At 46.5% G+C, this 15515-nt stretch overlaps 1 protein-coding gene across 1 annotated transcript; it reads right to left on the minus strand.

The window, feature by feature from the left end:
- Positions 1–1904: 1904 nt before the first annotated feature.
- MONOS_9347 (phosphatidylinositol 4-kinase) lies at positions 1905–14294 on the minus strand (the record flags this gene model as incomplete). Its single annotated transcript, XM_067879839.1, has 2 exons — positions 1905–2544; positions 2649–14294. 2 exons carry the CDS (start codon positions 14292–14294, stop codon positions 2458–2460), a joined length of 11733 nt encoding a protein of 3910 aa, XP_067731888.1. The 3' UTR covers positions 1905–2457.
- Positions 14295–15515: the final 1221 nt, after the last annotated feature.

Here is a 15515-nt window from a genome sequence, read left to right on the forward strand (position 1 = left end):
AACAAAAACATGGAACTTTCATCACAAGAAAAACAAGAGAATACATAGGATTCTTTTTCTCTGTTTTTATTCGTCCATGAATTTTACTCACTAATAATTTGAATGCATCATTTCATAATGTTTATATTTGTGAAATCATTTTCAAATTGATTAATCTTGCGACTCTTTTCAAAAGTGTTCAAAAGATTAACGGCTTATTCACAGACAACGGTGCGGATTTGATGTGACCCAGTTAATTTTTATTTAAGGGGTTAAATTCAAAAACAATCTCTGCTTTAACTGATTGGTTTATGTTTTCGTGTTTTCGTGATCGATTTTGGGTTTAGAGTTATGTTCCCGCTCTTCTTTGAAGAGTTTGCATTCAAAAAATGATCTTTTCTAAATTCAAAATGTTAGAGTGTGGTTTGGTTTTTTGAGAAAAATAAAACAGGAAGGCTGGCTTTTATCTCGAGCGGTGCAAGCGGTCGCTCCTTCGACCATTGACATTCCGTTGGATAAAGGTCAAGGGTTTGGCAATTTCCGAAGGTCTATTTTTCTGTGTTTTTCATATTTGTTTTCATTGCATTTTTTCCCCCATAATTTGTGAATAAACCAGATAACAACTGATATTTTATCCATTGTTTTTCTCCTGAAAACATTTGAATAAAATCAATTTAATTGCATGAATTCTGTTTCCTGAAAAACGGTTTTTTCTTCTGTTTGTAGTTGTTCTATAATTATTGCTCATGCACAGAATGTGCACAAAATACCGGACAAGATCGATTTCTCAACAACTGCAAGAGGAATAATTCTGACAATTTTCCTCAAAAAATATCTTTGCAATGCTAACTTATTTGCCATATCAAACTCTCATTTTCATATTGACAGAATACTAAAAAAAATAAATTTTAGAAATGAAGGAGAAATTGGACTTTGAATTTCTCCGAGATTTCATTTTTGGAGAAAAATTGTCAAAATAATTCCTCTTGCAGTTGTTGAGAAATCGATCTTGTACAATATTTTGTGCTATGCCTGTAATATTGTGTTCATTCTATCCCATCAATCTTCAACGGCTATGGCAATGATTCTGACATGTTCTTTTTATTTCATTTATCAATTTTCATCCTTTTTGCATTTTGCTGTTTAACATTTCATCAATTAATGTTCTTTTTCCTTCAACAATATTCTCACCTTTCAGTTGTCTTTGTTTTCAAGCTTATCATGCATCATCTAATTTCTGAAACAATATGCTTCAACATTTTATTCATTAATTGATAAAAAGGAGAAATGAAAGATAATGCTCAAAAATGTGCGATACAAAATGGCAACTTGCATTTTGATGAAATTGTTGAGATTAAAACATTTCTGATGACAAAAGACTCTCTCAAAAGAAAGAACAATGAGATGGAGAGAAAAATGAAATATTGAAAAATCAAATATTCTGCTTCTATCTTCTGGATGAAATTCCTTTTTTTAGCTTTTGCAGTGTCACCAAAAAGCTGAATATGATATCGATGACGAACAGCTTGAGGTTAAAAAGATGAAATGTTTCTGCATGCTGAGTTTATTTTCCATTAAATCCATCTTATCATTCTCCATATTTTGTTAACACTTTATCAAAATCAAGTTCAACAAAATGGCGATTTTTTTGTTGACATCATTCCAATTCTATGTCAAACATTTAAATTTGATCATGGGAAAGATAAAATTTGTGACAAATACAATGATTTCATTGATGAAATTTGCATTTTGCCATCATTCTTTTATTTCAACCTTTTTCAACGAATACAGTCTGAAGAGAATGTGATCACAGATCACATCTGGTTTTGTGCAACTTTTTGTGACTATTTCCAGTTGTGATTACGTGCGATGTTTCTTTGAACATAAAAATAATAAAAATAATTGATTGTTAAAAAATTTTGGGTTATACATATTATTTTGTTAATTTTCTTTTCAAAATCACATTTTTGCAACAAAAGCAACAATTTTTAATGTTTCATTATGTTATTCAGGCTTTTTAATGCACATTTTTGCAAAATTAAAAAAAGTATCCACATTTTCCAATGTTGTTCATCTCAACAGTCATGTGACAATGCACGTAATGTGGAAGAACATAATCAAAATGGTTGAAAAATCTCTGAATGCGAAACTATTGAAAAGAAGTATTAATATCACTAATCGGCTTTGATGCAGAATAAAAAAGAATATTCGACATTCATTTTTGTTTTATCTGGAAAAATATTTAAAAAAATATCAACAAACAGAAATGTGAATAATGGAAATATATTTTTTTATTTGAATTTTTAAATGGTGCTAATTTATCACAAAAACTTAAACGTTTCTAAAATTAACATTTTGACTTCCATACATATCTTTTCAATGCACCTATATGTCACAAAGTGTTTGATTTTTCAAGTCAAATAATTTTTCTTTCTTTCTTTCTTTTTCGCAATCAAACATCATGCTTCAACAGAGTCATTAATACGTGATGCGGTTTTGCATGAACTGGAACCAGTCATATAGCCCTGTCGAAACAGCTCCTTTGGCTTCTCCAACTTTCCTTCTCTGCACATTTCCAAGATCAAGCACATCAGAAACAAAATAACAAAATAAAATAAAATCACATTTAAAATACAATAAGAATGAAATTCATTATTAAATGCACAAACCATGAAAGCAACTGCCCCACACTCAGACAGCAGAGGAGCCAATCTGTTTGCCACGTCTGTCACCGAATGGGGCTTGAAACACTCCAGCTTCGATGGCATCATCAGCTCAATCGGAATCAGCAGCGAATCCATCCAGTCGCGAATCGCAAGGAAGCACTGGCAGCACAAGCACACAAACCACGAAAACCCTCCCGATCCCTCTCCTCCCATCGCAGACACCATCTCCGGTCTCAGCGGAAACGGTGCACGCTCAAACTCAATCCCGCCTGGTGCAATGTTGAAGATGTGCCCAAAGTCGATGTGCACAACATGCCCTCCCCCATCCACCAGCACATTCCCGTTGTGTCTGTCCTTCATGTTCAGCAGATACACAAGCACGCTGTATGCTGCTCCGCTCCGGATCAGATTTCGCTGGGCTCTGCGGAACGTCACGTCCACAAACCCACTCCCCTTCCCGTCTCCCCGCGACCCTTCCACACCCCCATTGCTCCCTTCTCCTGATGCGCTTCCTCCTTTTCCTCTCTCCTGCTCCTTTCCTTTGCCCCTTTCCATCTCCACCCCAAATCCCATTCCATACTTCAGCCCAAAATAGTCTTTCAGGTTTCCTTCCACCAGCTTCCCAATCATGTCCCGCGATGGTGCGTTCGGCACCACTTCCAGAATTCCCTTCCCGCCCTGCGTCGAGATCACCTGGTATGGCCCCACAAACACATCCACTCCCTCCCCATACAACATCTCCCCCATCAGCCCAATCAGCTGCACTGCCAGCGAGTCTTGCCGGCAATCATCCCCCGACTTGAAGATGCACGTTGCAGTCGACAGCGAGCGCAGCGACGACACATCCACCACAAACTGCTCCTCATCTCTTTCCGCTCCCTCGCTGCTCGACTGAGGAGACGATGAAAAATATGGTGATTGCCCTGAACTCTCCACTGGTGATGGGGACTGAATCTGCATCTGTAACTGCTGCTGCTGTTCTCTTGCGCTCTCTTTCTTCCTCTGCTCCCTCCACACACGTCGCTGCTGCTCCACCTCCTCTCCTCGTGCTGTGAAGAACCCGATCTTCACAGGACACTTCGCATGCGACTTCATCACTGCAATCGACTTCATATCCACCCCAACCACAACAAGCTCCGGAGCTGTCGGAATATACACTTCCCCGCTGCTGATCAGCCCCGCTGCCAGGACTGCCACTTTCTCTTTGATAAACGGCACCCGCGCCCCAATTGCCATCGCCTTCAGCACCCCGCTGATCGCAGTCAGCGCCCCATAAAATCCAAACAGCAGCCGCAGATTCGCCCACTCTGCTTCCGAAAGAGATGACTGCACCAGCCCCATCATCAGCGACACACACTGCAAAAACACAATATCCTCCACCCCCAGCACCTCTTCCTTGCCCTTCTTCTTCTTCTTCTGTTGGCTTTGTTGTTGTTGTTGCTGCTGTTGCAGTTGCTGTTGCATCTGCGGAGCTGTGGACGAGCCTTCCAGCCGAGCAGGCACTTGCTCTCGTGCTTCGCTCTCGCTCTTCTCGTTTGCTTCTGCTTCATCTGAATTTGTGTCCTCGTTCGCCCTGCTGTCCCCTTCTTCATCTTCTCCATTGTCTGCCTCTGTGTTGTCCAGCCTGTCCAGAGCCAGAATAGTTGCTGCGCTGTCTCTCCCCATCCCCATCTTTTCAGCTCCTCCTCTTCCATATCGGTGCGCAATCCGTCTTTCTGCCTCTTCCTCTGCTGCTCGTATCATCTGCTCGTTCTCCCCCTCAACTGCCGGCAGCTGGCAGTTCAGCTCCCACAACAGCCTGTGCCCGAGCACCCGCGACGACCAGGCTGCCCCAATCAGCACTCGGCAGATCGACCCGCATCGCACCACAAACTGCATCACACCCAGCGGGGAAAGTGGTGCCAGCACCAGCTCTGAAGCCACACATGGAATCGGAGTTGAAGTCGAGGATGGGTGAGAGGCAGCAAATGCCGAAAGTGCTGAAGATGATGACAAGTCCACAACTGTCGAGAGCAGCTTCCGAAGTGGGCTTATCCGGAACATGGGCTGCTCGAACGGGATGATCGCAAATGAGGTCGGCCCTTGCACTTCCGAAGGTGAAGACGGTGTTGGTGAGAGTGCTGAGTATCGGGTGGTGTGCCGAACAAAGAACAACTGATCGCATGCATCCATTCTCTGCTCCATATCCTGATCGCTCGAAAGAGTAAATATCTGTTTTCCATTTGCATTTGAAGATGAAGTCGAAGAAGCAGAAGAAGCAGAAGATGGCAATGTTGATACTGATGTTGATGCTGATGGAGATAAAAGATGAGACATTTGCTGAGATGAATCTGCGCCTTTCTCGATGCTTCTCCCTTTTTCATCTTCAATAAGCTTCTTTTTGAAGCTCTTCATCTCCCTCTTGGTTGCTTGCCCAAAGCATTTCGAAGGAAACTCAAACAATCCCAGCTCAAAATGCTCCTTTCCATTTGGTGTGAATGGCGCCATCCGGAACGATTGCACAAACTGTGGCAGATAGAACGTGATGCGCAGAGGAGGTGCGACTGCAATCGACCACGACACAAATGCTCGCACACACGAATGAATTCGCAGTGCCGTTGGCACATTCGGCGACAAATAGGACATTGCTGAGTCGATCGGAGCTGCTCCACACAGCGACAGCACTTGCAGCGCACCACACGAACCGAACATCCTCGGAGTTCCAATCACTCCAATGTGCTCTGTCACAGAGTGAGGAGCAACAATATGATATGTCGCTCCAAACTTGTGCTCCACTTTCGCCTTCTTTGCTTGTGACCCAAATGCCCTCTTCACAAAGTGCTCATTCAAGCGAATTGCTCTGCATCCAGCATCCACACCCACACACACCCCGTCTCTCCCTGATACTCCTCCTGATGCTGCAACAGGATCAGCACTTGCCAGCGCCTCCACAACATTCTGATACTCAGGCTGCTTCACCACCAGCCGCATCGACACAGCCAGCTCAGGCGAAACATCCCACGCTGCTGATGCCACAGCAAAATAAGGCGACGAAGTGAGCCACAGCGCATGTGTCGCACACCCCTGCCGCGACAAAGATATGCACGATGCACCGTCTGTCAGCGAAAGCGAAGAGGTGAATGTGCTGTTTAGCTGTCGTGCTGTTGACTTCTTCCTCTTCGATGCTGCTGCTCCTGCCTCTCCCGTCATACCATGAACCCAAGGGATAGGTGGCATGACACGCAACGAGTTTGGAGAAGGCAACGCCGAGGAAGCAGCAGAACTGCGCGAATTCAGATGCCCCAGCGAGCTTGTCCACTTCGGTGGCTGAGGCTTCTCCAGGCGCTGTGTCAGATGCACACCCAGCGGATCGTGCCAAGTGATCGTCCGCTCGATCGTCGACTCTGCCAGAACATGCACAAGACTCGCCCGCTCCACAAACGAAGTTCCACGCGAGGGTGATACAATCGGAAGACGCAGCAGGAACGGAGATGGAAGCAATGGCACATTCAGCGACAGAACAGGAGGAAGGAGAGGATGCAGCTGAGCAAAAGTAGCAGTCGAGCTCGAACACGAAGACGGATTCACAAAAAGTGAAGCCTTTTTGTCTTCAGCTGCCTTCGCCTTCGACAGCGCCAGAAGGGCTGAATATGCACATCGACTGCTCACAGAATCTGACAGTGGCACTGTTCGGCACGACGATTCACCATTCACAAACTCTGATGGCTTGTGGTGATAGTTCGACTGCGATTGCGATGAAAACCGAGAAAACAGGGAGGAGCCTGGCAGAAACACACAGCTGCTGTCCAGCGATTGTGCTGTCAATCCATCGCTCGAACGGGATGACGATCCAGATGCCCTCTTTCCTAGCTCAGTCGTGTAGTTTCTGGTGAAAGGCGCTGAAGTCAGGCTGTTGGGCACACAATGCACGCTCCCAAAAGGTGATGAGTCCAGACCATGAGGTGTCTGGAACACACTCCTTGTCACAGAGCCTCCCTCGCAAAATGGCATCGTGCTCATCCGATAATCACTCCCCAGCAGATCAATCTGTGGAATCTCTGGCAGCTCCGTTGCTTCTATCCCATTTGTATTTTCGGCTCTGTACTTTCTGCTGCCACCAATGCAGTTCTCACATCTGCTTGCCGCAAATGACAGAGAAAGAGCTGACAGAGAAGTGATTGCAGCTGGTGCAGCTGACGGAATCGAGCTTCGGGCACAAAACAGAGGAGACGAATTCAACGATGGAGAAGGTGTCAAGAATGATAGAAGAGTGCTCATGTCGGAAATGAAAGGCGCTTGCGTGCCTTGATCTCCATTCTTTGCCTCCTCATTCTGCTTCAACGAAACATCTGAAGAAGAGTATGTCGAGGCGAGTGACGAGCCATAACGCGACAGATTCCACGTGAGAGGCGCCAGAAGAGGAGCCACATGAGGTGCAAATGCTGCAGTTGATGAATTCGATGATGGTGAAAGAACACCTGGCAGATGCAACTGTCTCAGTACTCTTTCCCTCAAAACAGACAATGCTTTCTTCCTGCTCCCTCTTTTAGAGCCCTTCGTTCTGCTATTCCTCTGCGCACTTGCTGATGACACTGTTGCTGCAGATGTTGCAGATGTCACAGAAGAGGGAGAAGACGAGCGGTGCCCAAACGCTGTTGACTCCCGGTCAGCCACAAAAGACGACAGCTCGTCCATCGAGCTGTGTAGAAAGTGCGACGAGTACTCAGCTGCAAGCGACGGCGACAGCATCCGCGTGAATGCAATCGACGGCGATGGCAGCGAGCCCTGATACATCGCCGATGGCCCCAGCGACATAAGCACGCTGCTAGACGAGGGAGTGCGGCTCAGCGGAGACGGAGACAAGCTCGGATATCGCATGCCATACGGCGTGAGAGCCGACGGCCGCACAGGTGTGGGTGCAGTGGGAGAGGGATGTGCTGGCGATGGAGCAGCGCTGGCTGGCGTGTCTGCACGGTCTGTAAACGGAGCAAACGCCATCATCCGCCTCATCAGCTTCTTTCGCAACGAGTCGCTGCTGTCCTTCCTGTGCCGACCAGCCATCGATCCTGCCACTGAATACGATGTGCCATCATCCACGCCTCCACCAGCATACGGAGAAAGAGGAAACGGCCGCGACGCTGAACGCTGCATCGGAGAGCGTGTTGCTGTCAGGCTGTCTGAAAACACACTCGGCGTCTGCCCATCCCCATCCATCCGCGAGTATCCCACAGAAAGCGACGAAAAAGGAAGCACAGAAAAAGAGCTTCCCCCTTCCAACGATAGCGAACCTGCCACATCTTCATTCAGAAGGAATATTTGTGCAAGAGGCGCAGATTGAAGCTGCGACGGAGGGTTTTTCTCGAGCCAGTTGCGCAGCTTGATCACAGACACAAGAAACTGCTCCACAAGCTGCCCAGCATTTCCAGTTGGGAACGACACAGGAAAAGCGCTGCCATCCTCAGAGTTCAGCCCATGCTGTGGAGATGAAGTTGAAGACATTTGAGCAAATGCTGCTGAGAGAGGTGCAGCAGATGGAGGAGAATATCTTTTGTGCGAATGGTCGAACCAATGAAGAGCAGTGTTAAGTGCACGCCAGCGGAGCAGCGAGGCAGAAGTGTGTGGGATGGGACAGTGGAAGAAGCCTGTTCTTGTTGAGGTTAGTGCAAATGGCAGAGAAGATGGAAGGATTGAAAATGATGAAGAGAGCGGGCAGCTGAGGTGATCCACCAGTGCAGATGAAGAAAGCAATGACATTACGGACGAACAGATTGAAGAAGCAGATTGAGGTGAAAGCGAAAGCGGAGCTAAAGACGAGAAGGATGCTTGTGAAGAACTGGCAGGAAGAGCAGCTGATGGAGGCACTGCTGTCAGTGTGGGTGCAGACAATGTGGATGAGTGTGTGATGATCTCCCTCTGAACGAGATGGGAGAGTGTGTCTGTCAAATGTGCAGAGTGCAGCGACAGAACAGAATTCGAGACAGAAAGGCCGATGATGCACAGCTCGAAGAAGGCAGGAGCAAACAAAATGTGCGACGAAAGAGCAGAAGGCATTGCAAAGCACATGTCAACGCAGTCATACAGCATCCGGATGATGTTCCATCCATAAAGCGCTCCACCACCGCTGCGCAGCGAAGACACAAGCTCTTCCCGAAGAAATGAGAGAACACACAAAAACGAACTGTTCAGCGAGACAATCAGCTCGTCTGTGCGTTTGCTGTATGACACATTGAAGTCGATTGGACGCGGAATATTCGAAGAGTCGTGCGAAGACACCACGTCTGCTGAATCAATCGATTGTACAGGAGGAGTCGAGGAATACGATCCAAACAGACTTATTCTTTCTGTTATCAGGCTTTTCCACAGGCGAGAGAATGTGCAAAACAGCTTCTCTTTTACGAGACGAGCTCTGCTGTTTGCAGAAAGGCTGTTAAAAATGATAGATTCTCGTGACAGTTCTCCTGTTCCTTTTGAAATATTGGCGTTTATCTCTGCTGATGAAAAACCAATTGCACTTTCTAAATGAGATGGAATTGTTTTGTTCAATTCAAGTGGCAATTCGTCGTCTTCTGTCGTCGCCAGCACTTCGAGTGACGAGCACACCCAGCGCCATCCGTCCACACACATCTCCACAACCGCTTTATCTCCATGCTCCAGGCCGATCTTGGCGATGCTCAACCACTTCCACAAAAACGAATCTGTTGGAATTATTTCCCACTCACCGCTGGACAGATGGGCAGAAGAAAGAGAGACATATTTCTCTGCAAAAATCCTCCACTCGGCTTCTGATAGCTGCCTTTTTGGATGAAGATAAGTGAATTTTGTATTTGTCAAATAAGAATTATTTCTTTCATATGGATTGGATGCGAGAACAGCATCAAGCTGTCCTTCGAGAAATGACTCAAACAGATCTGGCTGTGCAGGCGTCCTTTCTCTCAAGTGCTGGTAGCTTTTTGTATCTGCCCACATGCTTTTCATTCCTTTGAGGGAGCCCATCCAGTATGCTCTTTTCTCTGCTGTGTTTTGAAACTCCCTCACCTGCTCCTCTTCCATCCCCGTTGCCATCCAAGAATCGCCTCCGCTGAGAAGCTTTGCATTGAAGAAATCGGACTCCTGGTTGAGCTCCATCGAAATGGCTGCGGCGATTCCTTCGCTCACGTTGGATGTGGATGGTGCAAATGATGAAGAAGGAGTTGAATGTTTGGACGATGATGAATGAGACGATGAATCAGATGAAGTGTCAGAAGAAGAAGAAGAAGATGATGATGATGAGGAAGAAGAACCGGAAGAGGAAGAGGAAGAGGAGGAAGAAGAGGAAGAAGAAGGATTGCTTGTTGAAATGAGTGATGACCAGATGGTTTGATCGCTGGGCGAAGGAGCAGCCGGCTTTGTAGGGTCGACAGACAGCATCGAAGCATTCAGCGCCAAAAGCGTCTGAGATGGGCGAATGCCTTTCTGCTGAACCGCCAGCGAAGACACGGAAGAAAGTGGAGAGTGAATGAATGTTGAAGTGAGTGGGTTGAAGTGAGGTGGTTGAAGTGAAGGAGTCAGCTCAGGGCAAAGGGGGACTGTGGTGAGTGAGGTGAAGAGATTGTCCATTGCAGACAGACAGAAAACGAGCGACGATTGAGTGCGTTGCTGTGTGAAGGACATCGAAAAGGACAGCCAGCGCCGTGTCGCCTGCAGCAGATTCAGAAGAATACGGGCAGTTTCAGTCTTTGAAGACGGAAGGACAGAGGGAGGGAGAGGAAAGAAGGAAAAGGCAGTGAGATCAGCGCCCGAGTACGATGATGATGTGGAAGGAGAAGGTTGCATTCCAACAGAAGAGTTTGACTGAGTGAGCTGTTGAGGAGGGAATACAGCAGACATCGTGTGGCGATGAGGGAAGGTGTGGAGCGTGGGAGCTGACTGCGACGGAGGAAGGCCAGCAAAGTCGCTGACAGACATCAGAGAAGCAGAAGGAGGGGCAGCTGAAGTGGAATGTGCTGAAGTGAATGAAGAGAAGGCGAATGGCATGAACGAACGGAAGCGCTTCATTGAGGAAGGGACAATGTGAATGGGGAGATCAGCGCCGATGGTTGAAGTGAGTGATGAGTGAAGTGAGTCGAAAAGAGCAAAAAGAGCTGACAGAAACGAGGGAGAAGCGATGGAAGACGGAAAGATGAGCAGGAAATGTGTCAGTGCAGAATGAGAGAAGTACCTCAGATTTGGGTGAGAAGTGACTGAATATCGCAGAAGTAGTGACATGTTCCGCTGGAGAACGAGAGGGAGCATCAGAGGCGGCGGATTCACAGACAACTGGTGTGGTGGTTTTTTGCTTCCAGGAACCAGCCCAAGTTCTGCTTCGAAACTGTTTTGAGACGAAACAGACAGAAATTCAGTGGCTTTTCGGATGGCATCGTTCAGCTCATTCGCCAACTTAATGCAGCTGCCGAACGAAAGCTCCGCCCGCTCGTTTGTGCTCATCTGATACGTCACCCTCACTCCAGGCATGCTTTCCACACGAGACCTTTCTCTGTTCCTTTGATGCACCAATCTTATCGAATTCGCCTTTTGGCGAGTCAACCGCGACGCCACGTCCAACACACAACCTTCGTCGCAGTGTCCGCTGCTGCTGCCTCTCCTCTCTATTTCAGCCGCCAGCTGCTGCACAACGCCCTGGCAGAGGCGGACGAGGAAAAGAGAGACGCTCCCGAGCTCCATCAGCTCGTCGTCGAGAAGATAGCACAGCGCCGCGGAGACGCCGCAGCTGTTCTGCTGGGCGGCTGAAAGGGGAGAGAGGAAGAGAGGTGCAATGCAGGGTATCTCAGACGATGAGACCGGAGGGAACAAAAGCGAGGGAGCATTCAGAAGCGCGACGGAAGAGGGCTTCCAGAGCGAAGGTGTGTGCGGAGAGCAGCCCAAAAACAGAGGAAGAAGTGACGTTGCGAAGTGGGAGTGTTCAGCAGCCGGGTGCTCAGCGTTACTGGCAGAGGGATGCAGAAAAGAGAAGCAATCGTTCAAATCCAAATACGAACGCTGGTTTGGCGTGAGTGAGTCGTAGAGCAGCCGATACGCAGCGTCAGACGGGTTCAAAGGCGACTCCAAAAACGACAGCGCAAACAGAACATTACCTTGAACAGCAGCAGAAAACCGCGCTGCCAGCGGATACGAGTCGAAGTCTGCCTGTGAGAACTTGCCGTCTGCGGCGCCTGTCCTCAGCGAAGGCGGGTGCTGCGACGAGAAGACGGAGAACGAGGCTTCGAGGCGGATGGACTCCAACATGAACACAGAGAGGCAGAAGAGCAAGTGAGGCACGTTCATCTGTGCGATTTTGGAGGCAAAGTGTGATGTGACCACTGGAACTGGCGCAGATGTCTGCTGGGCGATGGTCGAAGGGGCGTGTGTGGTGAATGAGGTGGACAGGAAAGCGCGGATGGCAGCAGCGTCGGCATTCGACACGACAATCTCGAGGAAGAACGGCTGGTCGAGTCGTACGGTGGGCTTGGAAGCGCCTGGCTCTGTGGAGATAGAGGGAACAAAGAGCGACGAAGAGGAGAGCGGATCAGAGGAAAAGAATGCTCGATGGACAGAGTGCAGAGCACGTGGATGTATCAGCGGCGGAGTGAAGAGCGAAATAATGTGGAAGTATCCCTGCTCGAACCACTCTGAAAGAGAGGCAGACAAATCAGCTGAAGAAGACAAAGAAGAAGAAGAGGAAGAAGCTGAGGCTGATGCAGATGTTGAGGAAGACAGCAGAAAGCAGGAGCCTTCGGCGCCTGACAAATGCAGAGGAGTAAAGAGCAAGGAAGATGGAGAGCAGAAGCCGAACAAGGCCGAAAAGAGCCAAAACTGCCTGAACTGCGAAAGAAGAGGCGGAAGAATTGAAACGCCTTCCAGCGGAGTCATCAGCGACGACTGAACAAGAACAGCAATGATTGGAATCAGCTGCCCGGCCAGAAAGAGCGACGGGTTGAGAAAAGGCGCGGCATTGCTAGCATTTCCAGAGGACGAGGCAGATGAAGCAGATGAAGCAGACGATGCTGTGAGTGAAGAGACAGGATATCTAAGTTCTGCGCCCTTGTTGCTTGAGCGCTGTGCAAGTGTTGTTGGAATGGTTGCGTCTTCGCTCTCCCCTTCATCTTCGGCGCCGGCCACGATGCGGACGCCGGGGATTTGAGCGCGGCTGCAGAGCTGGATGAACACAGAAAGAGTCTCTGACAGCATCTGAAGACGGAGCGGAATGGCATTCGGAGAATATGCCGCAGAATTCGAGGGAGATGACTTCTGCGCATCAGCCTCAGAACTGTGAGTGCGATCTTTCTTTTGTCTGGCCACTTCTTCCTCTCTCATCACCAGCTGCGTGGCGAAGAGGAGCATCGCACTGAACAGCACAGGCCGCACTGAATTCAGTCTCGGGCTGAAAAAGTTGAGAACAGAAGAGGAAAAGAAGGTGATCAGATCAGATGGGGCTGAAGAGAACTGAAGCGGAACAGGCGTTTGAGAAGGCCCAGATGAGAAGGATATGAGCGACTGGCGGAATGAGAGGCTGCTGATTGATGGTGTGTATGACGACTGCAGAGGAAGAGGCAGCTGAAGGACGGGCGTGGCACAGAGAATAGACAAGGCGACAGTGAGCGGTGCATCAAGTGGCGAAGGAGGCAAAAGGAGAAGAGACGAGAAAAAGGAGCATATGTCGTCCAGAATAAGAGGAAGGGTCGAGTTGGCAGATGGAACTTGGAGTGAGAGCGAGACAATTGTCGATGAATGCGACAGAGAAGCAAACACAGACGTGGCCAGTTTGATGAGCGGGTAAACACGTTGTGTGTTCATTTTGAATGAATTGGCGAGTGATATCGCAGAAGCTGATTGATGAGCATGTGCAGAAGAAGACGAAGACGAAGAAGAAGAAGAAGAAGAAGACGCTGAAAAGGTGTTTGCAGTCGACGGGCTCAACGAGCCAAACGAAAATTCCTCTGGCGAATAGCTCGAAGCAGATAGAAAAGAGGAGCGAAAGAAAAAAGACAACTGCTGCGGAGCAAAAAGCGTGGGAAACGGACGGAGAGGCTTCAGAGAAGACATGCAAGGCGAAAAAGACGATAAAAGCGACTGGACTGATGAAGAGAATGCAACCAGCGCTGACGGAAGGGAAGTAGTAGCATACGAAGAGAGAAGCATAAAAGAAATGGATGTGGTGAGAGAATGCTCCAGAAACGGTAAAGATGCTGTTTGGCATTGGACAAGAGACAACAGAAAATAAAACTGGATGAAACGAGATATCGCCTCTGAAAGAGTAGGCATGCTTGAAGCAAACGATTGAATCTGACTTTCGAAGGACGACCCCATTTCAGATAGATGCTTGTGCACCGGAGGCGCAAGAAACCATTGCTCACTCAAAAGTGATGGAGAGATGCTCCACAATTGTTCTTTACCCCTTGCTTTCCCGAAGGCTATGTCTTTGCTGTGAAATTGATGCACTGCAAGAGACAAAGGCGTTCCAATGGGAGCATTTCGCGGCATCCGAAAAGAACGATGTGAAGGTGTCATAATTCCAGGTCCAAAAACTGGGTTTCTGTTGTATGTTTGTGTTGATGAAGTTGCCGTTCCAGACATTGATGCCATTGCTGGCGAAGATAATAAAAGAGAAGGTGAAGAAGAAAATGACAACGAAGGGAAATATGTATTAAATAACATAATAAATGATGCCAATGAAGATGTTGCTTTTATTTGCGCAGCATTATGCTTTATGCTAACTGAATAAGAGTGCAACTTTTTGAATTTACTATCACATTGATTAGAAAAAAGTTGCGAAAGTGATGCCAATGACAATTCAACAGGTGGAAATATTGCAATGCACTGAATGTAGCAAAAACAAAACGAAATAATTTTCAAAATTATCACATTAAATTCTGGCTTGTTATTTCTGAGCGTTGTAAAAGTTTTTTCTTTGGTTGATTGAATGTGAACAAAACAAATTTTTAATATTTGTTCGCAGATGAATGTCGTAAGTAATAATAAAAATGTGATATCTGATGGCAAATATTCCTCACATTGCTTTTCGAATTTGACATTTATGCCACAATCATCAGAATCATTATTCAAAAACGGAAATTCGATTAATAATTGAACGCTTTTTTGAAAAATAGTACTAGCATGACATTCACGTAGTGCTTCTGCGATATCAGCAAGCTTTGCTTGCTTAATCTGACTTATTAATCCAAATTTAATTTCTTCGATTTCACACTGTATTTTTTCGAGTTGTTTCTGCATGTCAAATAGAGAGTTTATGTATTGTCCATGCTCCGAATAAAAAGGAGTGGATGAAATTTTGCTCAATTTTGAAAGAGAAAATGTTTGGTGAGAAAGCCATTCAATGCTGAAACGCAATGATTTCGATAGAAATGGTAAGATTGAATTTGCTGAATCGAGTTCTTTCAAATATTCTTCGCAATATAGCTGAGAAGAAGCCATTTCCATCTGTAAAGGCAAAAATTAATGTTTCTGATCAATAAACAAATAATTATACAATTTGATTTAGAAATTATCGAAAAAATGAAGAATAAATATTTAATATGTATTTCTTAATTGAAGGAAGATTGGTACAATTTTCACTTATGAAGAAATTTCTTTGAAGTGTTGTTTGGCTCGCAAATGAACGATTTTTGATATTTTCAAAATGGAAGGATCGAAAGACAAATGAATCGATGAGATTCAAGAGATGCAACCATCGAGAAAATTACAAAATTCTTTTATTATTCGGAAGTTCGTTGGATGATATTAAGTGCAATTTATTCTCTCTTTTGATTTTTTTTATTGGGATTTTGTGCATTGCTCGAGAGATGATGGACAAAAGCAGAAAATAGAGGTGAAGAAAAGAGTGATTGATTAAATGAATGGAAACTATTTTCAATGTTT

Source organism: Monocercomonoides exilis, assembly GCF_001643675.1.
Source record: "Monocercomonoides exilis strain PA203 chromosome Unknown scaffold10-1930038, whole genome shotgun sequence".
Lineage (NCBI taxonomy): Eukaryota > Preaxostyla > Oxymonadida > Polymastigidae > Monocercomonoides > Monocercomonoides exilis.